General features: G+C 39.2%; 2 protein-coding genes across 3 annotated transcripts in view; one reads left to right on the forward strand and one right to left on the reverse strand.

Annotated features, from left to right (window-relative positions):
• The first annotated feature begins 953 nt into the window (after positions 1-953).
• LOC126427987 (golgin subfamily A member 6-like protein 22) lies at positions 954-5,373 on the forward strand. Its single transcript, XM_050089872.1, has 2 exons — positions 954-979; positions 4,038-5,373. The coding sequence occupies exons 1-2, from the start codon at positions 954-956 to the stop codon at positions 5,371-5,373; spliced, it is 1,362 nt and encodes a 453-aa protein (XP_049945829.1).
• A 14,389-nt stretch (positions 5,374-19,762) lies between these two features.
• The window catches only part of LOC126428166 (myosin-2 heavy chain, non muscle-like), a 68,961-nt gene continuing 60,731 nt past the window's right edge, over positions 19,763-27,992 (reverse strand). For both annotated transcript variants that reach the window (XM_050090077.1, XM_050090076.1), the window contains 3 exons: positions 25,026-25,191; positions 24,648-24,813; positions 19,763-20,076 (listed from right to left, as the gene is read on the reverse strand). In XM_050090077.1, the coding sequence (XP_049946034.1) occupies positions 19,950-20,076; positions 24,648-24,813; positions 25,026-25,191 (459 nt within the window). In that variant the 3' untranslated portion in view covers positions 19,763-19,949. The remainder of the gene's footprint in view (positions 20,077-24,647; positions 24,814-25,025; positions 25,192-27,992) is intronic.

Genomic DNA, 27,992 nt, shown 5'->3' on the forward strand with positions numbered 1-27,992 from the left:
AACAGTTTGGTGCAACATGTAGGAATCTTGATGAAAACAGTAACGAACACAGACCTTGATAACCGCCAAAAATTTTCGAAGATAATACCCAAATACCCACAATACCTTCAACTTGATGTGCTAACGATTGTGTATTATGTCACTTCCTGTGTTTTGTTGCAGGAACAGTCTTGTTCAGTGGCCTGGATATTAGAGATCCATGAAGATATAACAAGGAATATTGTAGATGTCAAAAAGTTTAAGCTGACATCCACCATGGTAGTCCCTCAAACATTAGCTCTTTGGGGAAATGTGTTGATTGAAAATGCCAGCTTGCGGCATTTACTGTTGTACTAATAATTCTCGTTATAGTCTAAAGTGCAAATTAATTACATTTCAATAGTGAGTGGACTTTTTCCAAGCGTTATTTGCTATTATATACATGAAATTTGGCTGTGCTGTGTCTTTTTAATGTAGCAGTTTTGTTCTTGTTATTTGGCTTTAGACTTCGAAAAGCTCCCTGGATGAACTCTGAGAAGGGAAGATTGGAAACTGGCCAAATAAAGCGAAATACGATCTCACCACTTTCGGCAAGAGGGCATAAACTGAGCATCAGCTTTGGTAAAACGTATTAAGGAAAATGCTGGATTGTGGAAGTAAACTTCTCGTATCACATACTTCTCTTCCTTGTTATTCGACACTTATAACGAAAAGAAAGTTACATTAACGAAGCGAAATGTGTCTTAGTGAAGGATCAAATATGGATTTAAGACTAGAAAAAGTCTTAAAATTTCTTTCTGGATTTTTATTATTCACAACAGCACTATTAAAATTTCTAGTCAAAATATTTAGCATGTACATCACAAACATCCATGCCCGAGGCAGAATTCGAACCTGCGACATAGCGGTCTTGCGGTTCCAGACTGCAGTGCCTACAACCGCTCGGCTACTTCGGACGGAAGTAGGATTACTATATGGTGCTGGAATCTCAGATTAATCGGTAAGAATTTTATGTTATTGTTAATTTCCTTGAATTTCCAGTTTGCTAGAATGTATTTTTCAAATGCGTTTGTCTCAAAATGACTTCACATTTGCGTGCAGTCTAACTCAAAGTATAAAAGCGATCATTATGAAAATTTATAGTATGATTCTTTATAAAATTACGTATTATATAAATCAACTTGTCAGATGATATCATGATTTAAGGGTATTTTTCTTTGCATAATTAGAGGTGAAAATCGAAGTAAATTGTTCCAACTCCAGCAAAATTTTTAATTTTCATTATGTTCACCTGTATTTAGGTTCATATTCATAGAAAATAAGTTATTAATGTAAATTCAAAATCTTTTCGGTTTCAGATGAAAATTGGAATGGCTACACTGCACGCAATTGGAGAACTACACTCACAACCTTCAGTAGACAGCACAGTATAACTTATTTTTAGCTGAAATTATTCAAAAAAATTCACAAAAACTGTTCGAAATATAAATTAAATGTCAAAATTTGATTAAATTCTAATTAAAATTTGATTAAATTCTAATTAAAAATCAGTGTCCAACTGCCTCCTGATGTGGTTTTCCCCATTAAGGTAATGTACAGCATGTGGCTGCATTTACACGCACAAGAAAACCATTGCAGTTGCCAGTTGGGGCTCCCAGTTTTTAGTGGCGCAACTTCAGCCACACAACTTTTGTCACGCCACAAGAAGTACAGCTTGGATATACACTCCTGGAAATGGAAAAAAGAACACATTGACACCGGTGTGTCAGACCCACCATACTTGCTCCGGACACTGCGAGAGGGCTGTACAAGCAATGATCACACGCACGGCACAGCGGACACACCAGGAACCGCGGTGTTGGCCGTCGAATGGCGCTAGCTGCGCAGCATTTGTGCACCGCCGCCGTCAGTGTCAGCCAGTTTGCCGTGGCATATGGAGCTCCATCGCAGTCTTTAACACTGGTAGCATGCCGCGACAGCGTGGACGTGAACCGGCATCATGGTGTGGGGAGCGATCTTCTACACTGGCTGTACACCACTGGTGATCGTCGAGGGGACACTGAATAGTGCACGGTACATCCAAACCGTCATCGAACCCATCGTTCTACCATTCCTAGACCGGCAAGGGAACTTGCTGTTCCAACAGGACAATGCACGTTCGCATGTATCCCGTGCCACCCAACGTGCTCTAGAAGGTGTAAGTCAACTACCCTGGCCAGCAAGATCTCCGGATCTGTCCCCCATTGAGCATGTTTGGGACTGGATGAAGCGTCGTCTCACGCGGTCTGCACGTCCAGCACGAACGCTGGTCCAACTGAGGCGCCAGGTGGAAATGGCATGGCAAGCCGTTCCACAGGACTACATCCAGCATCTCTACGATCGTCTCCATGGGAGAATAGCAGCCTGCATTGCTGCGAAAGGTGGATATACACTGTACTAGTGCCGACATTGTGCATGCTCTGTTGCCTGTGTCTATGTGCCTGTGGATCTGTCAGTGTGATCATGTGATGTATCTGACCCCAGGAATGTGTCAATAAAGTTTCCCCTTCCTGGGACAATGAATTCACGGTGTTCTTATTTCAATTTCCAGGAGTGTACTTTGTTGCGCCACTTTCCTACTACCACTGCTCCCTGGTGGCACTGTTTCGAAACACGAGCATTCTGTCGCAGTTACCGTGTAGTAATTGCTGTTTTACTCCATTAGATTTTCGCGTGTTTTATTTTGTTTCTGTAAAAAATGGAAAGTATAAACCAATATTTGAGTAATACACTTGAGAGAGAGAGAGAGAGAGAGAGAGAGAGAGAGAGAGAGAGAGAGAGAGAGAGAGAGAGAGAGAGAGAGAGAACATATAGCCAGAAACGCGAGTCACAAAAACTTCGTAATTTGTAAAGCCAGACATTGGATAAATTGTTAATTACATGGAGGAAAAAGCTGTAGTGTGTCATGTCGCAGCTGTTAAACCAAAAATTAGTTATTCGAAATACCTATATCAACGAATAAATAGAGTGTAAAATCCTGGAAAATTTGCGTGTCTGCAAATTATATTTACATGTCAGCTATGATGTTGTCACTGCAGACAGCATTTAAATCTATGAGAATTATTTCTTTTATAAATGTCTTTTTGTTTCCCCCCAATTTATTCCTGTGTGGATCTATTTTCAGATCCAGCATTCGGATTTCGTCTTCCTTTTATTTAACTCTTGTCGCAGCACTAAGGCACTATAACGTTCATACCCGCGCGTATTATTTTAGTTGATGTCGCTTTGCAAGCTGTGCAACCACGTAGAATTTGTGGCGTCCTGTGTGAACGGTAGCTCACGATGCCACTACACCAAGCTACAAGCTGTGGCGCCACATTAGATGCGTGCGTGAATCTGGCTTATGTCTGTAGCACTGTGCACCATTATTATATCTCCATTAAACATCACATCTGCATCTCGCAGATGTCAGATAATTCGTTGCTCATTGGCTGGAAAGGAAAGGAGGAGACGAGACAAGGGGAAGAGGCAAGAGTGAGAGGCAAGAGTGAGAGGCAAGAGTGAGAGGCAAGAGTGAGAGGCAAGAGTGAGAGGCAAGAGTGAGAGGCAAGAGTGAGAGGCAAGAGTGAGAGGCAAGAGTGAGAGGCAAGAGTGAGAGGCAAGAGTGAGAGGCAAGAGTGAGAGGCAAGAGTGAGAGGCAAGAGTGAGAGGCAAGAGTGAGAGGCAAGAGTGAGAGGCAAGAGTGAGAGGCAAGAGTGAGAGGCAAGAGTGAGAGGCAAGAGTGAGAGGCAAGAGTGAGAGGCAAGAGTGAGAGGCAAGAGTGAGAGGCAAGAGTGAGAGGCAAGAGTGAGAGGCAAGAGTGAGAGGCAAGAGTGAGAGGCAAGAGTGAGAGGCAAGAGTGAGAGGCAAGAGTGAGAGGCAAGAGTGAGAGGCAAGAGTGAGAGGCAAGAGTGAGAGGCAAGAGTGAGAGGCAAGAGTGAGAGGCAAGAGTGAGAGACAAGAGTGAGAGACAAGAGTGAGAGACAAGAGTGAGAGACAAGAGTGAGAGACAAGAGTGAGAGACAAGAGTGAGAGACAAGAGGGAGAGACAAGAGGGAGAGACAAGAGGGAGAGACAAGAGGGAGAGACAAGAGGGAGAGACAAGAGGGAGAGACAAGAGGGAGAGACAAGAGGGAGAGACAAGAGGGAGAGACAAGAGGGAGAGACAAGAGGGAGAGACAAGAGGAAGAGACAAGAGGAAGAGACAAGAGGAAGAGACAAGAGGAAGAGACAAGAGGAAGAGACAAGAGGAAGAGACAAGAGGAAGAGACAAGAGGAAGAGACAAGAGGAAGAGACAAGAGGAAGAGACAAGAGGAAGAGACAAGAGGAAGAGACAAGAGGAAGAGACAAGAGGAAGAGACAAGAGGAAGAGACAAGAGGAAGAGACAAGAGGAAGAGACAAGAGGAAGAGACAAGAGGAAGAGACAAGAGGAAGAGACAAGAGGAAGAGACAAGAGGAAGAGACAAGAGGAAGAGACAAGAGGAAGAGACAAGAGGAAGAGACAAGAGGAAGAGACAAGAGGAAGAGACAAGAGGAAGAGACAAGAGGAAGAGACAAGAGGAAGAGACAAGAGGAAGAGACAAGAGGAAGAGACAAGAGGAAGAGACAAGAGGAAGAGACAAGAGGAAGAGACAAGAGGAAGAGACAAGAGGAAGAGACAAGAGGAAGAGACAAGAGGAAGAGACAAGAGGAAGAGACAAGAGGAAGAGACAAGAGGAAGAGACAAGAGGAAGAGACAAGAGGAAGAGACAAGAGGAAGAGACAAGAGGAAGAGACAAGAGGAAGAGACAAGAGGAAGAGACAAGAGGAAGAGACAAGAGGAAGAGACAAGAGGAAGAGACAAGAGGAAGAGACAAGAGGAAGAGACAAGAGGAAGAGACAAGAGGAAGAGACAAGAGGAAGAGACAAGAGGAAGAGACAAGAGGAAGAGACAAGAGGAAGAGACAAGAGGAAGAGACAAGAGGAAGAGACAAGAGGAAGAGACAAGAGGAAGAGACAAGAGGAAGAGACAAGAGGAAGAGACAAGAGGAAGAGACAAGAGGAAGAGACAAGAGGAAGAGACAAGAGGAAGAGACAAGAGGAAGAGACAAGAGGAAGAGACAAGAGGAAGAGACAAGAGGAAGAGACAAGAGGAAGAGACAAGAGGAAGAGACAAGAGGAAGAGACAAGAGGAAGAGACAAGAGGAAGAGACAAGAGGAAGAGACAAGAGGAAGAGACAAGAGGAAGAGACAAGAGGAAGAGACAAGAGGAAGAGACAAGAGGAAGAGACAAGAGGAAGAGACAAGAGGAAGAGAGAAAGGAAAAGAGAAAGGAAAAGAGAAAGGAAAAGAGAAAGGAAAAGAGAAAAGAAAAGAAAGAAAGAAAGGAAGGTAGGTGTGCTCTGTGCCACCTGTTGAGTTAGGTAAAAAGAGCTCCACTGGCATGTAAACTGTTAACTGTCTTCTTAGCTTCTGGCTTAACTGCACCTTCATAACTTGCAACAACCAAATATCCTTAAAAGCCTTTGCAGTTTCACGTTTTATTAGTTCATTCCTAAGAGCACAAATCTAATATTTCAGAACATATTCATACTACAATAACAATAAAGTCCCAGAATCTATTAGAAATGTGAAGACGGAAAACATGTATTAGCAGGACGTGAAACTACCATCGGCCCACAGCTCTAAGCCTATTCATTGCTTTGTGATGAACACACGATATTTTCTTTCACCTTACGTTGTCCTGAAGGTTTTTACTATCGCTATGTCAATAACTGACATGTGAGTAAAACAAATCGTACTAAGAGTTGCCTTAAAATGGCATCATAATACGAAAACAGCAAAATACATGAAACTAATATCGCTTCATCACATTTCGTGGTCCCACTAAGTTTCAGTACAGCATCACTCATTTATGACAGAATATGATCACACAATATTACCCATTTTTGGCTTTCCTAAACTGTTTTTCGCAGTAATTGCGCACCTTGGGGCGGTTGTACAACGCCCAGTTAGCAGCTGGTTAAGCTCTAACCCCGGAATAGCGCGAGAAACGCGTTGTACGACCCCGAGCTAACGCCTAACCTGAGAATAAACTCGGGGATGGCTTAGGCGGTGATTTCTGGCCGGTTAGCGAGCTTAACCACGGAATAAGTTTTAAAGAGGGCAGGAATACCCATAGATTCAGACAGCGGTGACGAGTTTTTGGCTGAAGTGTTCATAACAATGAGGAAGGAGAAGAAAGTGAGACGCCGCCCGAATTATTTTGATGAATTCGACGACTCAGAATTTATCAGTAGATTTCGCTTGTCAAAGGAAGCCGTGCTTCGTCTTTTCAATCTTGTACGTCAGAAACTGGAAACATAGGGTGGAAGGTGAAACTATTTCTCTGTTTTCTAAGATAATACTGTTAAACTGTGTAAAATGTATTTCCTTTCCGTACTTCGTGAATTCCACTGTGTTATTTCTCTAAATTAGGTACATTAAAACGACTATTCGTGCCAAAATAGTCTTGCATATCTGGCGTGTGTTACAGTTGTTGCAGTAGTAGAAAGGATTGACTCGTTTTATTGAGAAGACAGTCCCATAATAGACTTAACGAAATCGAAAACCCACACCACTTATGGGTACTATTTGTATGGCAGTTTTAACAAAACGAAGATTCTCATGTTGCAAAACGCTTTGATAAGACGGTAGTGTCCCAATTTCAGACACATGACGTCAATATTTATACACAATTTTTTCTATTGGAAATGATTCTTTTTGTAAATACCACAGCAGTGTCAGAACAACTTTATTTTTTTTATTTATTTATAAGTTAATAAGAACAACTTCAGCCTTTAGTGAATATATTTGGATGAGAGGCCCATTATTGCTTCAGAGCAACAACATTGAATCCCACCATTCTTCACTGAAGTCTGAACTATTTGCGCTTACTCAAGCCAAGTTGAACACACTAATATTATCAGGAAACTATGGAACATAGCTGTTGTGTTTCTCAACATTAGTGTTATCCACACCAGCCCATCTGAAAACATCTTGACTTCTTCAGTTTATCTGTATATACTTTATATGACTTCCAGATGGGTGAAGATAAGGTAGCTGTCAACAGCTGTTACGTATTTGAAACAATGCATTTTCTTGCCATCAGCTGTACATTGTAACTTTATTCTCTGCTAGATTCGGTTTTTTCAACCATCATCAAGGAATAAAAGTAATACACACGGATGGTTGAAAAATACATTGTGTAATTACTGTGTTGTTATTACAAAATCTGCAGTGGTCAAACAGCTGATCATCAAGAGTAACAAACACTGCAGATTTTATAACAACACAGTCATTACACAATGTATTTAAAAAATTCCATTCCAGATGTTAATTTCTAAATTAAACTCCGTGACGCCTGTGTTGTCGGTGGTTATTGCAGTCTCTGAAAAGATGACATGACGTTCATTATTTCAAGAAGCTGCTTGCCTTTCAAAATAGTTGCTACATTATCTGCCTACGAAAAATTCATCATCTACCATATTGGACGGAATATTCTTATCTAGAAACGTTGCATCAGAATCAAAATGACTAGTGCGGCCATCTGAAGAAAGTTTAATTAAATTGTGTATTTTTGTATACACAACTACAAATTTATGTTCGACAAAAGGTCCACCGACAATCTGGAGCCTATGCTGCCTTAATGCAGCACAATATTTTCTGGTCTCTTTCTTTAGCGTGTCATTTCTGTCGCAGCTGATCACTGGTTCTGCATGATGATGATCGTTAATTATAGAGATCGCATACTTTCTCCCCTGCTTTATTCTGAAATTTGGAAAGATATCTTATTGGTCAAACAACGAAAACCTAATCATTTAACCAGTTTCAAGAGATATTTCATTATACACACATCACAAGCTTAGTTAAATGTTTTGACTGACCTTTTCACTACAAGATACTGCATGCGTTTTCTTGTTCTCTATTATGCTTCTGAAATCGTGAACGATATCGACAAGCTTTAATATATCTTCCAGGGAATAGTTTTGGGCTCTCGATCATTTTTCACTAATTTTAATCTAGCTCTTTTTGCAGATGACTAGACGTAAATAAACTTCAAAAACGCGCGAAAACACCCAGAGTGTTCTCCCGCTGTCGCCAACTTAACTGAACGAGATCGCTATTCCAGGGTTAACCAACCAGAGAATAAAAAGGCATCGTACAACCATGGAGGTAAAAATAAGAGGAGATGTCATGACGTCGCAAACTTGAAGCCAACCCAAGTGAAGATCCGCCATGTTAGCTACCCCAAAGCATTCGCTACTGGTGGTTTGATTCCGTGTAGTCGTGAAGTGTTTTGATAAATGACTGCTACATCGCTTACGGGTGTACTAATCGTTCTAATTGCAGTCTAAAGTTTAAACAAATCACATTTCATTCGTAAGTGGACATATTTAAGCGTTATTTTCTTATATGTAGTACTTGAAATTCTGATGCACTGTAAATTTGTACAGTATGGTTTTATTTCTATGAATTGACTTTAGATTTCCTATCAATCCTACGCAAAGAGCTCTCTGGAGGTGAGCTTGGTTTTCATTATTTGGTTATTCCCAAGTAACTGAAAAGTCCTGGCAAGAAATATCCTGGAAATGGGGGCTAATGTTTTAAAATGCGATAATTTAATATAAATGTAATGTAACTACATGTAGTTAATTAAATCTTCAGTAAAATGTGTGGAACACCTGTTACAGTGGTTAAATTATAAGTACTTAAAGGGTTACATATTTGTTAAAGCAAAGTTCCCTATCTAAGTCCAGGCAATTTAGATAATGACAATCAGTGTGCGGTCGTGTTACCCTGTAAATTGCTGTTATTTGCCACACTGAATGTCACTTGGTAGGTACAATTTAAAAACCATGCAGATGTGTAAACTACAATGGGCCTGACAATCTTAAATTCCGTTCTTTTCCATCGTAATTTAACGAATCTTTCACTTTGTTGACGTGACAGCTGGCTTGTTTATATCATCCCTGCATACATCTATGGGACTTGCAAAGGAAGTAAGATAAGTTTCTTGCAAATTTGGACATTTAAAATTTGCATTTGACTTGGAAATGCAACGATTACAAATTGGTGCCTCTAAACTATCAATCATTGCTTTTGGTGTTCTGGCTTTATCAATCATCGACACAAACACAATGAAAATGAATTCAAATGGATTATGAAAGCACGCTTTCCGTAGCTCATATTTCTCTTCTCGGTTATTCCAAGTGTATAAACAAAAAGGAATTACAGTACTGAGGACAGAAGCGACATATTTTCGTGTCGTATTACTGTATCGAATACGCATTTAAGACCAGAAAAACGTTTAAAGTTGCGTTCCTTATGCTGTGTCGTTCACTAAAACAGGTGTAACATTTACTATATAAAATAAATATCGCGTGCACACGACAGAAATAACAAACAAGAAGCAATTGTAAACACTCGTCTGCTAATGTTTTGGGGGATCCAAGATGGCGGCAGGCCCCGCCCACTGGCTTCAAAACAACGTACAGCGTAAGTCTGTAGCGCCATCTCCCCTTATTCCACCTCCATGCGTACAACGCGCTGTCAAAGTTATACCGTGGTTAGCTAACCTTTGATTTAACCGGGCGTTGTACAACCGGCCCCTTACAAGATATTTCTCAACCGTTATAACATACGAAGCACACTGAAAATTTAATTTACACAGAGTGAATTATATAAAACTTGGACCGCAAACATTGCAGAAATGGAAAGTGCTATTCATGTGCGATTTCCACAGAACGGATTGCTAGTCAGAGGCTTGTATTGTTAGCCCGTAGAGTGTCTGTAATAATTCTTGGAAGTGTATTTTTCGTGCAAACACACACTTTTTTTGAATGGAACAACGAACACTAACACCAACAAACTAAAAGTAGGGTAAATTGGAATTTCAGTGGTGTTTGTTGAAGGATTCTAGTACGAGTCATTTACGAGATACCGTATTTTGAAAAGTTCCCACTCCAACACCTACCTAGGGTAACCAGCGTATTTTGAGTGAGGATTTGCACACGCGACATGTTGCCACTAAATTTGTCGCGCCTTCCCCCCCCCCCCCCCCCCCCCCCAAAAAAAAAAAAAAAAAAAAAAAAAAAAAAAAAAAAAAACGCGCATGAATGTGTCAGGACTTCAAAACAGAGAAAGTAATTAAAACTTTTTGAACAAAGCCATTACAGGTGATGAGAGTTGGTGTTACGGATATGACACGAAAACCCAGCAAGCGACAGTTTGCGGTCGAATGTTCAGACGATGGTCGTAGTACCTTTTATGTACATGAAATTGTGCATCGAAAATTTGTACTTCCTGGCAGAATGTCAGACTTAAGTATTTTTTTCGAAGTTTTAAAACATCTGCAAGAGGATTTGTGGAGGAATGCTGGAACTTATGGCTATCAAGTGTATAGGAGCTGCCTTTATCATTTATAACTTTATTCCAATTGGCCCCAGTGCTTTTCCATTTTTCACAGCTTTACAAATTTCTTGCGAGGTTATCTGTCGTGGACATGGATATTTATCTTCTTCCATCAAGTTTAACATGTCTTGTATAAATTGGCTTCTTTTCTCTGTGAGCAGCGCTTGGTAATACTTAACCCACTCCTAAGCTTATAAGAGGAATCTCAGCACTTTTCGAACCATCACCACCATCACCACCACCACCCTGCTTGCTCTACTACCATCTAAGTTTTTGTTTATATCCTCTCTGACTTTCAGCACACCTCATTTTATGCTTTAGTAATGGCCCTTTGTGTTTCTTTCTGTTTAGCTTCATATGTTTTATGGACTTCATCAAGCCAAGTGCTGAGCTATTTATTATAAGCCTCCTTTTTCATTTTCACCAATTTCTCTCCTATATTCCACCATTGATTCCTCCTTTCCCATCACCCCCCCCCCCCCCGCCCCCACCTTTACCAGTGCTTCAAAGGCCACCTCAAGTATAATTACTTTGGCAGACCAATACATACTTTCTACAGCATCATCCTTGATGTGTAATACCCTGGCTGCCAATCTAGGTTGATAGAGGAAATGTGTTGATCTTGCTTCAGGCAGATTCTTCACAGTGTCAAGTTGCTAACATTCTACACCTAGTTACTGAATTAAAAGTAGTAAATTACCTGGCTCAGCTTGAAAAATAAGAGCCTCATTAAGTGTCATGTTTCATTTTTAGAAAAAATGTGAAAATTGCAAGTTTTATGTAAACATTTTTACATTCACAGTTAAAAAAATTATTAAAGTTATCTTAAAAACTAGTTGCCAAATCAAACAAACGAAAGAACGTATGAAATAAAAAGCAATGGCTGCTCGTTTAATTGGTCAACATAAAACAACTTTCCTCTGATAAATGATGTTCTGCAGTCCATCAAAATGACAGAGATATGTAGAATTCTCTTCATGTTTCCAGAAAAATATATATGTATTACATACAAGTTAATTTTTGTATAAAGTACATAATTTAAAAAATTGACATGGAACGAGTGGCTATACAAAAAAAGAGCAAAACCAGTCAAGTGAGATCGAGGCGAGAGAACGAGACTAGCTGAAGTGAACTGTGAACAATGTTCCACGGAATGAGACCAGACATGACAGAAGTGAACTGTGAACAATGTTCCACAGAATGAGACCAGACATGACAGAAGAGAACTACGAAAGAACATCTCCCTAGTTGTTCCTTTGGACCCATTTGTTCGACTCTACTGGATGCCTTTAGACATTGCGTGCTACAGGAAATTTTGATTCCTGTGCTTAACAGAAATTTAAATTTCGTGATCCAAAGCTCAGATAATAATGCAATTTGCACCAAACTACACTCACACATATTATGTTTCTACCTCCTTTGTCATCACTGCGAACTACTATGTTCCCAGAACTGTTAGATACTACAAATAATCTCGCTGAGACACCATTTGAACTTGGTGTCTACAATTGGAAGGTAAACGTATGTTACATGCCGCACAGAAACGTTCCTTTTATTTTTCTTTCTTCACATTTTTAGACATAACGCATATCAACAATCCCATGCCTCACAAAAGAGGCTGAAAAAATGGTTTTAATTTCCAAGGACAAAACACTGAGGACCATCAAGAACCAGATTGACTGCTTAAGATGAAAGAAAAAGATGAAAACATTGAAAGTTTTGTTAAGCATGCTTGCTTTAATTTTAATAAGCAGATTGATAGGGGGGAATTTTGTCTGCTATTCAATTATGAATATGCTCAGTACTTGCAATTCGTAACTGAGCAGAACTCTATTCTTTTGAGAAAACAATTTCTGCCATATCATTGACAAATACTGAAATGAAATAACACACTTCCAATCAAGCAGTATCCAAGAAGTCTTTAATACTGATTACAAAATAGGAGATGCTGATTTCGACTTTCAATGTACCAATATATCAACAGCAGAAGAAGAATACAATTCATTTGGAGACCACAGTGACAATAAAAGGATGCACAGCAGACTAAAATCACTGAGCTCCTATCAAGATTCCACTGAAAAGTACAGAATGCATGAAGTTTTTTTTTACTTCTGAGCATCAACTATTGAAAGAGAACTGTCACATGGATTGTGATCAACTTTTCGTTCGAACTAGTATCAATGATGACAAAAACTGGGCTGCCAAATATTATGTAAACAATAAGGGAAAGAAGAAAACCATCCTTCCAAACATAAGCATATATAAAGCTCATTAAATATTTCAGACCAAGAGTTCTTGTATATAAAAAGTATTAAGCCAACCACGTAAAACTGTATTCAAAATTGTTTACAGAAGAGGGCAGGATATTGATGGTTTCTAATTACTGGAAGACAGAGGATTTGTCTAAGCAAACATGAATATATCGGAGGCCATACTGTTGAAATAAAACATCAGTAGAAGTATCCTAAGAAAGACAAAGGATAACCCTTGTTTATATTTTTGAAATAATGGACAACAACTGAGTGTCTGAAAGTTTTTATTACATGCATGCTTTGATATTAACTGACAATTCAACTTTGAAAAAATTAAAGGTGAATCTGCAGTAGATCTTCGGGACAAACAAGATAATCCTTTCTCAGTTGGCGGCAATGCTAAAAATTACATGCACACACCTATTAAATCAGTCCCATGCATTGAGAATCATTATCTACCAACGCAGAAGTCCCACAAGTTTATAGGAGGAAGAACTATAGCAATTATCTATGGAGACAATGCTAATCTCTCTACATTTTCAAAAATATTCAAAATTAAATTCAATACATCTTTGTGGCCAACACAGATTCAAGCGAGTTTGCAGAACTTAACAATATCACAATATTTGACTATAAAGTGAAACAAGGAACTTGCTGTATGTGGCATGTGGAAGATGGAAGTGAAGGGAAATTTCAACACCCATGTACAAATTTATTGTAAAGATGGTCAATTCACATGTAGGAGATTCTGCAGACTTTATATTTTACTCAGACAATTCTCATCCTTTAAAAAACTAAATACTTCATGAAAGAGCGTACAAGAAATGGAGATGAGTATATTTGCCAAATGAAATGGACATGAAGTGAGGAAGCAATGTCTGTTTCCCATCACTGTTCAGTAGATTACAAGCATGAAGAAAAATCCACAATTTCATGATGTCTTTGCATCATCATACGATTTCACTGATTTTAAAAACCTTTTGAGTAAACTAGATAAGCATTTCATGATGAACAGAGATCTTAAAAAAATCCCGTTGAAAATTTAAAACAGTTCATGATTCATGAAGACCCCTTCAAGTTATTGTAAAATTTTTTTAGTGAAGATTATCAAGCCGCAAAAATATTCCAAAGAGAAGTCGACAGAAAGAAAATTGAGTCAAACCATGAAAGGCAGAGTAAACTGAGGAGATAGTCATGAAATACAAAAATATAATCTGCTGGAAAATAGAAAATCATTTGTTACTGGAAAGTTGTGCAAGCCTCCAAAATACCAACAGAAATATCTAACAAAAATAATGACTTAATTTCTCTAGTCAATGGAAAATATGTTCCAACTCTTCATTTTAACTTTTCTGGTCCTCTCAGTGTCAACAAAAACTATTTTTTCTTATTAATTGTACAAGCAATGTCACCAAAGTGTTCAAAAATTTTGTCGAATTTATAACATTTAAAATGTGCTGTAATAGTAAGGAAGTTTTCAGTTTTTATACTATAAAAATTTTTGTACTTCAAACATTATCTGTTTTCACCAGCACACCAGGCAGCAGAGGTTGCGAGATCGATCGATAGGGGCAAAACACAGACTCAAGAAATGCGCCGCCAGTGTAGATCAGTCAGTTCCAGTCTGTCATCCAGTGAGTCACCGAGCCAACAGTCGCAGCCCAGGGGGAGTCGCAGTTGAATAGATTAGTACTTGTTTCATAGATCATGAATATGACACTTCGTAATGATGTGGAACATGTCAGGTTAATAAAAGGTGTCTATACAAGATGTTTCATTACACAAAAAATTACATGACACTTAATATTTTTAATTTTTTTTGTGGGGGGTTGGGGAAATTACCCGCTTGCTATATCCAAAAATTCATCTAATGAATAGAAAGAGTTGCCATTAAGAAATTCTTTTAATTTCCTTTTAAATGCTATATGGCTATCTGTCAGACTTTTGATGCTATTAGGTAAGTGACCAAAGACTTTTCTGGTAGCATAATTTACCCCCTGCTGAGCATGTGTGGAAAAAAAACACACAGATGATGTGACTTACCGAGTGCTGGCAGGTCGATAGACACACAAACAAACACATGAAATTCAAGCTTTCGTAACAAACTGTTGCCTCATCAGGAAAGAGGGAAGGAGAGGGAAAGACGAAAGGATGTGGGTTTTAAGGGAGAGGGTAAGGAGTCATTCCAATCCCGGGAGCGGAAAGACTTACCTTACAGGGGAAAAAAGGACAGGTATACACTCGCTCGCTCGCGCGCGCGCCCACACACACATATCCATCCGCACATACACCGACACAAGCAGACATTATATATTGTGAGTCTACAGTGAAGATCTCTAGCTCTTTAAATAAGTGTCTGCAGGATGATCTCGGATGAGCTCCAACAATTATTCTGATTACACGCTTTTGTGCAATGAACACTCTTTTACTCAATTATGAGTTACCTCAGAATATGATGCCATACAAAAGCAAAGAATGAAAATAACACCTATTTTCATTGTTTGCTAAGCTAATTCACTGAGATGTATATCGCCAAAATTTGCAATGACCCTAATAGCATAAGTAGCTGAACTCAAACATTTCAGTAGATCCTCAGTGTGTGTGTTTTCTAGTTCAACCCCTCATCAATGCATACACCTAGAAATTTTGAATATTCTACCTTAGCTACAGATTTCTGATCAAAGTCTATATTTATTAATGGTGTCATTCCATTTACTGTGTGGAACTGTATGTACTATGTTTTGTCAAAGTTTAATGAGAGCCCATTTGCAGAGAACCACTAAATGATTTTCTGAAAAACATCGTTTACAAGTTCACCACTTAATTCTTGTCTGTTGGGTGCGATAGCTACACAGGGTGGTCCAAAAGTCAGGAAACACCCTCATAACATTCAAATGGAGTAGCAAACAAGGAAACAGAGTCCCTACACACGAGGAACAGGAAGGGGGAAACTTTATAGGCTATGCCACAAACATGGCGGCGATCTTGAAAGCCGCCATCTTGGATTCAACTCCAAAATTTCAAATGGGAATGTGGTCATGTGACATATCAAACAGATAGAGAATTTCACCAGAAAAGCAATGCCGTTGTTATTTTAAACATAGCTCTATTCATTCTCGGGTTATAGCCCGTTACATGTGGCTGCTGTGGGAAGCTTGGCAGCGTGTGTGTTATGTGCCGAAGAGACATTACGCCGATGCTACATAGTCCTGAGAGACCACCAACAGTCATAGGAATGGCTCGATATGTTGTCCATTATGTTGGATTGTTAATGCTATCCTCTGAACCCAGTCCTGATGAACTTTGACAAACATATCTGGCTGAATTTGACCACATGCATCAACAACGCGCTGCTTTAGATGATGCAAATCCCGTATTTTCACAGAATAAACCAGTACTTTGACATGATCTCAAAGATAAAAATCCAAAGGAGTCAAATCTGGTGAACGTGGTGGCCACTCCACAGCACCCCTACGACCATCCACTTTTGGGCGAACAGCATATCCAGGTATGCTCGCACATTGTGCCCATAATGCGGTGGGGCTCCATCATGCTGGAAGAATTCCGGAAATGTCTCGTCCTCCATTAACAACGAGGGAAACACTTCTTCAACCAATAACTTCAGATAATCGTTGGATGTTAACGTACCATCAATAAAAGAAGGTCCAACGACTTTGGTACCCTACACCAGACCATCACTTTTTGAGTCGACCGTTTTTGGAAGCATCAATCTAGTGCGAATTTGTGTGGGACCAGTATCTGTGATTCTGCTTGTTTACTTCACCACCGCCGGCCGCGGTGGTCTTGCGGTTCTAGGCGTTGCAGTCTGGAACCGCGGGACTGCTACGGTCGCAGGTTCGAATCCTGCCTCGGGCATGGATGTGTGTGATGTCCTTAGGTTAGTTAGGTTTAAGTAGTTCTCAGTTCTAGGGGACTGATGACGTAAGATCCCATAGTGCTCAGAGCCATTTGAACCATTTATGAACTTCACCTGATAGGGGAAACGTGGGTTTATCTGCCCTGCTGTGTCACCCATTCTGCGAACTGTACCCGACGGTCTGGGTCATCCTCGTTCAGGTGTTGGAGCAGCTGAATTCTGTACAGGTGCCATTTGTGCTGCGTTAAAATTCGCAGTATGGAGGTACGGCTAACCCGACATTCTTGTGACAGGCGACGAGTACTCTGTTGCGGACTCTTGCTAAATGATGCCAACACGCTCACTGTTGTTGCTTCATGGGTGGCAGATTTTGGTCTTCCAGCCTTAGGTTTATCTGTGACAGAACCTGTTGCTCGAAATTTGGCCAAAAGCTTGGGAACTGCTCTGTGAGTGACGGGCTGTCTGGTTGGGTGACGACTGTTGAAATCCTCAGCAATGACCTGTGTGCTTCTTTCTCCTGATATCAAGATGATTTCAATGCGTTCTTAATGTGTTAAGGACATGTTGTAACCTGTAAATAAGGAAACAATGATTAAAACGTTAGCACGAGTAAATTATGCCTAACAGTTAAACACATGTAACATATGGGACAGTCACTTTGCACTGTTTCAGACTCCATTTTATGACTTCTCAGTACGTAATACTCACGCTGCCGAGCGTCCCACTGCTGCCGCAAGTAATTGGTTATAACCCGAGAATGAATAAAGCTATGTTTAAAATAACAACTGCATTGTTTTTCTGGTAAAATTCTCTATCTGTTTGGTATATCACATGACCACATTCCCATTTGAAATTTTGGAGTTGAATCAAAGATGGCAGCTTTCAAGATAGCCGCCATATTGGTGGCATAACCTATGAAGTTTCCCCCTTCCCGTTCCTCGTGTGTAGGGACTCTGTTTCCTTCTTTGCTACTCCACTTGGATTTTATCAGGGTGTTTCCGGACTTTTGGACCACCCTGTACTTGTACCATCGGCAAAAAGTATCAGCTCCGCATCTTCATGAATATAGAATGGAAAGTCATTAATATATATTAAGAATTGCAGAGGACCCAAGACCGAACCTTGCGGCACCCCATTCTTGATTGTTCCCCAGTTTGAGAAATCACCAGTTTTTTGCATATTATGTGAACTGCTTATTTCAACTTTCTGCACTCTTCCAGTTAGGTACGATTTAAACTATTTGAGCGCTGTCCCATTCATACCACAGTACTTGAGCTTATCTGGAAGTATTCATGATTTACACAGTCAAAAGCCTTTGAGAGATCACAAAAAATCCAAACGGGTGACTTCCAGTTACTCAGAGCATTTAATATTTCGTTAGTGAAAGTATATATAGAGTTTTCCGCTGAAAATGCCTTTCTGGAAACCGAACTGACTTTAGCTCAGCCTCTACCTAGTGACCAGAGCAGTGTATATAGCGGACTTTTACGTCACCAGCAGCGAAACTAATGTGGACTATTGTGGAGAGCTTGTACCACAACACCTGGACTATCTTGAGTTGAGTAATTTTCTATTCTTTTGAGTAAAGAACCCAACTAATACTTGTGGACAGTTTGTATTACAGAAGAGGATACCGGCCACCAAACAATATCCCCTCCTTGCTTCCCACGGTATGTGCCTACAGTGAGAATGAGATGACACAAAAAATTTTATTTTAACTGTTATTTTCAAACAGATAAATTATGTAACTTCCATATTAATATTACAAATTCTGAAAAATGGTGAGTATACTTACTTGTTACAGACAGAGGGGCCACATTGGCAAAATCATGTTGTATTCATGTTTAGGATAAACAGTTGTTTCATTACATTAGAAAGTCTCTCAATTATTTTGTTAAGTCCCATAGTGCTCAGAGCCATTTGAACCATTTTGAACCAATTATTTTCACATTACAATTAAAAATGTATCAGGATACTGATTTTTTCATATTACACAGTAGTCAGAAAAACAACAATGGTTATTTGAAATTCTCTTTAATACAGTTGTGGAAATCAAGTGGTTTAGCACTTCAGCTCTTACACCATCCAAAATTTTAGTGAAACCGTTACAGAGAGTTTCAAAGTTTTGTTCTGCTGAGCCTATCAATTTATTGACGGGGAAAAGTTACAACCTCTAAAGTTTTAAACTTCAAATAATCCATCCATATTACAAAAACTTATGTATACACATACGTATATTCCTCATCTCCTAAACCACTGGATCAGTTTCAACTAAATTTGGTACACACATCCCTTACTGTCAGGCAACAATTGCTGTGTGGGTAAGAACCACCTACCTATTACAGTTCAGGAGTAAAATGCCATACACATTGAGATGGAAAAACGGTCACATCATGCATGACGTTTAAATTTATTATAACTAAATAGCTGAACAGATTTCATAAAACTTGATAACAAGATAGCTCAAATCCTGAGGAAGGACAAGCCTTATTTACAAAGTTTTACAGTACAAGATACTTACCGACTAAGAATCTTACGTGAATTAGGGGAAAGTATTTACCCTTTCGCTTTTGAACTTTATCATTTTTGTGAAAATGCTTGTGTTAATCAATTTGTGCTACTTGATAAAATTGAAAGAAACGAATACAGTGCTTATACAATCTTCGATGTGTTTAATCCATACTTCCAAGCTATTTGTTTGCATAATATGTAGCTACTATGCTTGCTATCCAGTATTTGCCAACGCGAGTACTTAGTGACTTGCGACAAACTTTATACTTAATTTCAAACCGTTACTCAATTTTTTCTGACTTGCAGCCCTCACAAAATTATGAGACGAAAAAAGTTATCACATACTACATTTTGCAGTTTTGCAGTTCATGCAGTAAAATGTCACATCAGGCACGATGTTTAAATTGAATTACCACTTTGCTGCTGACTCTATTACCAACACATTTAGCAGACAGTATTCACATTTGCTGCTGAATGTACCACAGAGGGAAGGGAGGGGGCAGAAAAGGACAGGGTGGAGGCGACAGATGGACGGAGAGGGGTGGGAGCATAATGGGTCGGTTGTGTGTGTGTGTGTGGGGGGGGGGGGGGGGGGGGGGGGTGCATACACAGGCAATGCCACATACTCAGATACTTACATATATGAAATCACAGTTGTGCATCGGTGTATTGCAAAGACCATTACTATGTAGTAGTATATGAAGAAAGTAGTTTATTTTAATTTACATATTGCACAGATAAATGTATAAAAAGCTATAACTCAACCAGGTTCTTGCAAGTTAACAGAGCAACATAACTTCATATTGTTTTAATACTTAACAAAAGTTATCTATAAATAAATTTGTAAATCCTAATTTTCAAATATGATTTCCCCACAACTTATTCCTTCATTTGCTTTCTTTCCAAGAAAGCTGTTACACGATCCCAGTGTGCTGTATGCTGCAATATGTTCTTTCCATTTACAACCATATCTTCTGGAACACCTGTCTCAAATGGTTGTTGCCACCTAAAAATAGAAATAAAGTGCTTTTTGTGTTGATTACCCACAGCAACAAACAGTGGATGTAAGTGATACAATCAGCAAAGAACTACAAGCACAGATTCACAGGACATCACTGGCAGAAAGAGACTTATGACACTGATATCCAGCTACACATGTAACAATAAGGACAAATAAGATTAGGCATTAACTCACATGTACATGAATTTTTTATTGGATAGTCAGTTCACTAGAAAGGGAATCACATATTAAATAAACTGATAAAATTCATCTACTTTTTCAAACAGACAGTCAGTAGATTAACATGTCCATTAAGTCTAAACACTATCTAATTCCTATAATGAAGAACAAGTACAAATACATAACCACTTAAGATGGATACACATTCATGTTCGGTGAGGAAAATCAACCAAATTTCACAGTAATCAACTACAGTGGAGTCACGCGAGGAGATCGCTGACAGTGACAACTGACTTGGTGCACCTGCTTTCCGCATGTACACAGTACCTCCGTGTTGTCAGTGCTCTACAGACGATTATGCTCCGATCACAATTACTCAATAGTTGACGTCTGTCACTTGCTGCTACAGTTTTGCCACATCGGTTGCCGGCTACCGCTCTGATACAGGCGGCACAGAAACACAGCGGGCTCGCTTCTCGAATGCTGTTATTGTGTAACGTAGGGCAATGTCTGAAGCGGTTGGCACGAGATAAGACAGCAATAGGAGATGATCTGTCCACAGCTGATTTTAAGTGACACATGACCTAATTGCACCAGAAGGATCATTGTACAGCCCTGAATTTAAACTTGTGTCCTAAACTAAACAAAACCCAGTGATTTGCAATGTAGCCAACAAAGTGGCAGTCAACAATCTACAGCAGAAGTAAAGTCACAATCACTTTTTTCACGGCTATTAGAGTTAACCTCTACAAGCAAACTCTAAGACCGAAAAACTCCAGTTTCAGTGCTAAAAGCAAATTGTAAGTTCTCTCTCTGACTGATTATCTGAAACCATCCTCTCACTGCCTACACCAGCTGCCGTATTACCAACTGATGAGCAGTCCTGTTTGGCACTCAGTTGCAGGTTATAGACAGCACAAGCAGATTTCAATGAAAAGCGAATGATAGGAAGAAAAACAAGTGCAAATAGATTAAGTGCAGTCTTCAGAAATTCTGCTTCATGCAATGTCACGCGAAGCTTGTCTAACATAAGCTCGTCTCTAGGATTATAAAAACTGTATACGTAACGCTGAATTGCGCCTTGTGTATCAGGTATACTGAAATACAAAATAAGAGGGTCAGACTCAGGATTCGGGATCTGAAAACATCATCAGGAAAGAAAGCCAGACAAGCACTTGGAAGTGAACCAATTGCTGTTGCAGTTTGGCAACAGTGAATGTGTGTGACATTGAGCACTCCGATTTCAGGAAAGCAGATACAAAGCCAGAAGTGTCAACTAACACATAATTTTAATCATACTATAGTTTCCACCAGTAGTTCCCATGGAAAGCTGGCAACAGTCCTCCCAGCAATCATCTGTTGCCAGCCACTCAATGCCTGTTGTGTGTGGTGAGTAGCACTATCTCCTTTCATATTGTCCATGTTCCATCCTGGGTTTTCTATCCTTTGAAAATTTGCTCTGACTGAGCTATTTTGCACAGATGAATTTGTATCCTGCATCAAACTGTAAGGAATCTGGCTATTACTTATACATCTTTATCCAAATGATTTGAAGGTTTCTCTCTAAATTACAATCTGTCTATCATACATATAAAACGCAATGTTGTGAATGACTCATCACACCCAAACCAAACTGCCAAAGACAGGATCTTTAAATCTGGAGAGACTGTTGATCTTATACTGAAGGCATTGTTTAGGAAGCGATTTTTGAAATCCCACGCATAATAGAAGGAAAGCTTTTTGAAAATATTAGCTATTAAGTCGATTTCGAAGATAGCTCTAAAGAACTCCTGAAGTTTCTTTGAAGCTACAGCTATGAAAATTGGTATTTGTCTTCTTGGTTATAGACATTTTTTTTAACAAAATCTGTGTTACAGTGTTTTTGGAAATTACAATGCTAATGTGGCGAAACAGAGAATGAGATTTTTTTACGCAAATATTTCATTATGAACATATTTTAAAGCTAAATCTCAAAACTGCAATTTGGCTTCTCAGTTAGAAATAAAAAAAAAAATAGCTGTTACACTGTTTTTGGAAATTCAACTCCTTAGGGGATGAAACGAGAGATAAAAGTGTGTAAGAAAATATTTTCTTGTATTAAAAAAACATTTTAAAGTTAAAAATCTGAAAATTGGTATTTCACTTATCAGTTACATATAAGAAATGTGTTTTAGGGATGAACGTTTATATGTAAATGTCTCCACAAGAATGCAAAAGGCATGATTAATGCCCATCTTTGACTCCAGCTAAAAGAATCACTTTTTGGTAAGAAGTACATTTGGGAAAGACCATGCTTCTATGGCCTTAATTAGCATGAAAAGTTTAGAAGTTAGTGCAATTTGTGAACATAAAAATTCAGTTTTAAAAAATCTGTGCAGAGCACACAGCCTGAGTGAGTGAAGCGGCAGATGCTAAGCTGGTAATGAATAAAACTAACTTTTACATGTAAATTATCTTTCCTGCAGAAGTTAGAATGGGTTAGACTTCTGAATAACTTAATCATGGGACTTTAAATTTAGATGCTTCATTACCAATATGAAAAAATGGCAAAAAAAATTTTATCCTCCGAGTTTTTCCTAAATACCCAGGTTTTTCTCAACCCTGTAGAAGATGTCACCAGCAAGGAGCTGGAAAGAAAGGAAGAAAGAAAGAAAAAAAGAGAGAGAGAGAGAGAGTGAGAGAGTTATGGAATCATTAGGTTAAATGGTAACCTAACAGGAAGCAAACCTTACAAGATGGTTTAAAAACCACTGAGAACAAACACGTGGGCCAGGACTGTTTTTTAATATTAATCACATTATAAGGCTGCTGCACAACCATGCCACAATAGTTTGGAATAAATTTAGTAGAATGACAATATCAATTGGGAATTCTATCTGCTGTAGAGAAGGAATGCAAAGTTTGTAAATGTCTCGGAAAGCACTAGCACATGTTCACGCAAGTAGGACCATCTAACCAGAGCTTCATAAAAGATGCCTGTGAAACATGTCCTGTTACCTTTAGTTGCTACTTGCTGAGAATTTCCTCACTCATTGACAGCATTTGGGAGATTCAAATGCATTATTAGCAAGTTTCTTCTTCTGAGTGTATTGTACCAGAGTTCTTGAGAATTTTATTTTCTTACAAATAAGTGTACATATTGTGAGTCAGAATAGCAAAATATGAATAGAATGTGCTGTGTATCAGACAAATATTTGGAATATGGGTTCAGGGTGAAAGTGAGGTAAGTTAGTGCATCCAGACCATACCTGAATAACAACAGAGAACTATAAACAGTGCAGATCCAGGTAAGGGTACACGTAATTCCAACAGAGCAATATACCTGTATGGTAATAGCTTGCTACCTATGCCACTTTTCCTGAGACTATTTTAACAAATGATACTGGAAATAATGTGTTTTGGACAGATCTTTAATGTGGGATACCAATCTGCACATTTCATTATACAAAAGCACAAGTACAAAAAAAATAACAAAATAAGGCACATTATCTTCGCATATATTGCGATTCAAATTCGGCACAGTTTGCTTCTGTCAGCCAAACACAGCACAGGACATGTGATAAAAAGTAACACCACTATTTTATCACACATACAGATTGAATACATGCAATGAGCGTTAAATGTGTAATTCAGGATCAAAAACTGCAAAACCTTTAAGATTGCAACAGAGTTACCGTACACTGCAAAAGATCTCTTTGAAACATTTTCCGCACAGTCTACTGCAATAAAGTGTTGAGAAATGTGCTACCTGTAGATCTCATCTTGCAGTTAGGTCTTTGTATCAGTAGTTAGGAAAGCAGACACAGTCTAACCCATTTAGGGAGCCCTGAACCAAAATTACAAATGGTAAACGTCCCAAACCTTCTCTGGTGTGGCAACCGTAAGCAGCATCGGAGCTCTACTGGGCGGTTTAATGATTATGTGTGTGTTCTCTTCCTGTAGTCTTGGAAACTGTCATATTATACATTGGTTGTAGAATACGAGTCATGTTGTAAGAATATATTCCAATCACAAGTAAATGAGTTGAACAGTGAGAGCACACAAGATGCCACATATACCTCTCATAGAAATGAAAACAACAAACTGGTGAACAGAGGAATTCGAATCAAAACTTCCAAAACAAAACGCAAGAGTAATAACGTGTGATACTTGTGTAGAACAAATAGGATGTACGTACTCCTGGAGGTCCCTTCCTCACAGCTTGCTGTTTCAAACTGACATTACACCATGACACTGCAATAAATACTTCTAAATATGTATGTTACAGTTTTTGTATTCTGTAGCATAGCAGCCAGTCAGTCCACGAAGATATGAATTTTGTTATTTCAATTATTTAAATCAAGATTATACACTGGACATCAATTTAAATATAGAAACATACATTTGCTGGAACTTACCATACAGCAATGAGGTCTCTTAATGATTGAACCAGTTGATCATTATTAGACAGTAAAGCATCCATATGTTCATTCCACTCACAGGTATTTGAGAATTTGTTGGAACTTTCAGATTCACGTGTTTCATCCGAGTGCATGCCAATGAGATGCTCTAAACGAGGATCGTCTGAAAATTATTTTTGTTTCATAAGCCACATCAAAGTTTCATCATCCTAATGATTTTACAGGTGTCACTTTGTTCTATTTTATTAAAAATGCAGCATTTTGCAGAAATTAATTCAGCCAGACCATCGTGAACACAGTTCTTACAAAGTTCTGGCACATAAATTGAAAGACCAATCATTATTTGCAATGTTTTTCCAAGTTACCATTTCTTACCTGCGAGGGTAGACATTTCAGGTAAACTTAGTGTCACATGTCTTGCCATCCTCTTTTGCGCCACAAGATCCAGTATATAGAACAAGTCATTATATGCTATACCAAAGTCCAATGACTCTTGTAAAGTAGAATCTCTGTTCATCAGTGATACCATGGTTTCATGCAACTGCAATCAAAGAAAGATTGGAGGCACAGTTTGGATATTGCAGTTCTGTCATTAACACCTCAAATAATAATAATAATAATAATAATAATAATAATAATAATAATAGCTCCTGTACACAAAAAAAATTTTAAAAAATGGCAGCCTCGATTCTAAGAGAGATGAAATCATTTATTACAGAAAATCTATTTCATTCACTACAGGACCCTCTTCAGTGCAAATATTAGTTTTAAAATTTGTGCAATAAAAGCACATATTATAACTTCAACATGACCTCAACACACAAACATAGCAGCCAGTGAACAAATATTTCTTCTGTTTCTGGTCACGTTGAATGAGGATGATGATGACTGGTTTGTGGGCTGCTTAACCGCACGATCATCAGTGCCCGTACAGTGTCCCAATCTTTACACAGTCAAATTTTAGCCACGGTCACAAATAATGATGATGATGAAATGATGGCGCAACACAAACACCCAGTCCCTGGGCAGATAAAATGCCCGACCCAGCCGGGAATCGAACCCGGGACTCTGTGATCCAGAGGCAGCAACGCTAGCCACTAGACCACGAGCTGCGGACGGCCATGTTGAAGTTGTTAGTATGTGCTTTAATTACACGAGTCTTCAATACTTATTTTTGTACTGAAAATGGCCATGCAGTGACTGAAATCAATTTGCTGTAATAAATGATTTCAAATCTCTTACAACTGAGGCTGCCATTTTTCTTGTTTACAGTACTAATACCGTGGTAGTTGAGAACATGGTTCCCAGAGGAATCCAACCTCAATAAAATAATTTACACCTACAGAAACGAACTTACAAAAATGAATCTTAAAGGGGAAAAAAACATTTTCTCAGCTTCCGGAATGCGTTCGACACAATTTCATACCTTTGACAACAAAACAGGAGCATATGGAATATTGGACAAGCTGAGTGATTGGACTGAAGATTTTCTAGGTAACAGAAAACAACATGTCATTTTCAATAGGGAGAAACCTACAGATGTACAATAAATAAATGTCCAAATGTTGAAAGTACCTTGAAGATTTTCATGGAAAATACTGTTGTGTACAGAGATGTTGCAACACTAGGAAATTTAATCTAAATCCAACACAATCTGCAAATGATCAATGCTTGGTGCAGGGACTGGCAGGTGACCCTCAACGTAAAACAAATTTAATGGATTGCAAATAAATAGGCAGGAAGACCCACTGCTATGTGGCTGAACAACTGCAGAACACTCACTGGATGCAATCACTCCCATAAAACATCTAGGAATGTATGTATGGAGCACTTTAAAGTAGAATGAACACATGAAACTTATTGCTGAGGCTGACACCAAACAGACTCATTGGAAGATCCTGAGGAGGTGGAGGCAACCCACAATGCAGGCAGCTTACAAAACCCTTGTTCAACCAATACTTTATGAACCTCATCAGGCTGGTTTCTGTATCAGATAGCAAAGACACAAGAATAAGGGCATACAAAGCAGAACAGCACATTTCGTTAAAGGTTCATTTAGTAAGAGAGTGAAGATGATGCTCAGCCAATCCCAGAGCGACGCTGCAAGAGAAGCATTCTGCACCACTGTGCACTTTACTGTCAAAGCTTCCAAGAGCATACATTCCTAGAATATATATATGAAGATAGTAATTGTACTCGAGAGAACAGATACCATTGATGACTGTGCAGCTTCTCTAGAATGAATGATAATTGAAACCTTCAGCTGCCTACAGGTGTTGTTGGTATACCTCGATGGGGACAGCTGGAAATGTGTGCCCCGACCGGGACTCGAACCCGGGATCTCCTGCTTACGTGGCAGACACACATTTTCAGCTGTCCCCATCGAGGTATATCAACAACACCTGTCGGCAGATAAGGGTTTCAATTAATTATCATTTATTCTAGAGAAGCTGCACGGTGATCAATGGTATCTGTTCTTTCGAGAACAATTACTATCTTCATATATATAGTTACAGGCTACCCAGCCATTGACCTTCGTCTGTGCGAATGCGCACAGGTTGCCTGAACTCTTATGGGAACCAACAACTTCGTGTGCGAGACTAATGAGCGAAAGGGCAAATATCTATTAGGTACATTACGTATATAGACGGTGGACAGTTGGGAATGTGGGTCTCACGGGAAGCGTGCAAGGGATAAGTCCCTGCAGTCGCACTATTCGTCTGTACCCTCGGTGGCTCAGACAGATAGAGCGTCTGCCAAGTAAGCAGGAGATCCTGGGTTCAAGTCCCGGTCGGGGAACACATTTTCAGCTGTCCCCATCGACGTATATCAACAACACCTGTCGGGAGCTGAGGGTTTCAATTAATTATGATTCCTAGAAGAGTTACTAGTATATTGCTTCCTACAACATATACAGAGTGTACATATAGTCCGGGAACACTTTCAATTATTTATTGCACAAGAACCAAACATTGGACAGATATTATACATGTCATTTTGAAGAGAAACCCTGAAAGTTTTTTTTTCATGTATGCCGCCACAGCGTAGTTTGGTAAGTTGCTGATAATCAGTGCTAGTCACAAATGTAGCGCGTTCAGGTGCAGAGCAAGCTTTCTGTGTGTTGGAATTCGAGAAAAACAAGTGTGCTACAGCTGTTCAACGATTGTTTAGAACCAAGTATGGCAAGAAGCCACCAACAAGGAAGGCCATTTACCACTGGCACAACAAATTTGTTACGACGGGTTGCTTGTGCCCGACAGAGAGGCAGATGTCCCAGTGTGAGTGAAGTGAATGTGGAGCATGTATGAGAGACATCTGTAAAGAGTCCAAAGGAATCTGTCA

This window comes from Schistocerca serialis, chromosome 12 (genome assembly GCF_023864345.2).
Source record: "Schistocerca serialis cubense isolate TAMUIC-IGC-003099 chromosome 12, iqSchSeri2.2, whole genome shotgun sequence".
Taxonomy (NCBI): domain Eukaryota; kingdom Metazoa; phylum Arthropoda; class Insecta; order Orthoptera; family Acrididae; genus Schistocerca; species Schistocerca serialis.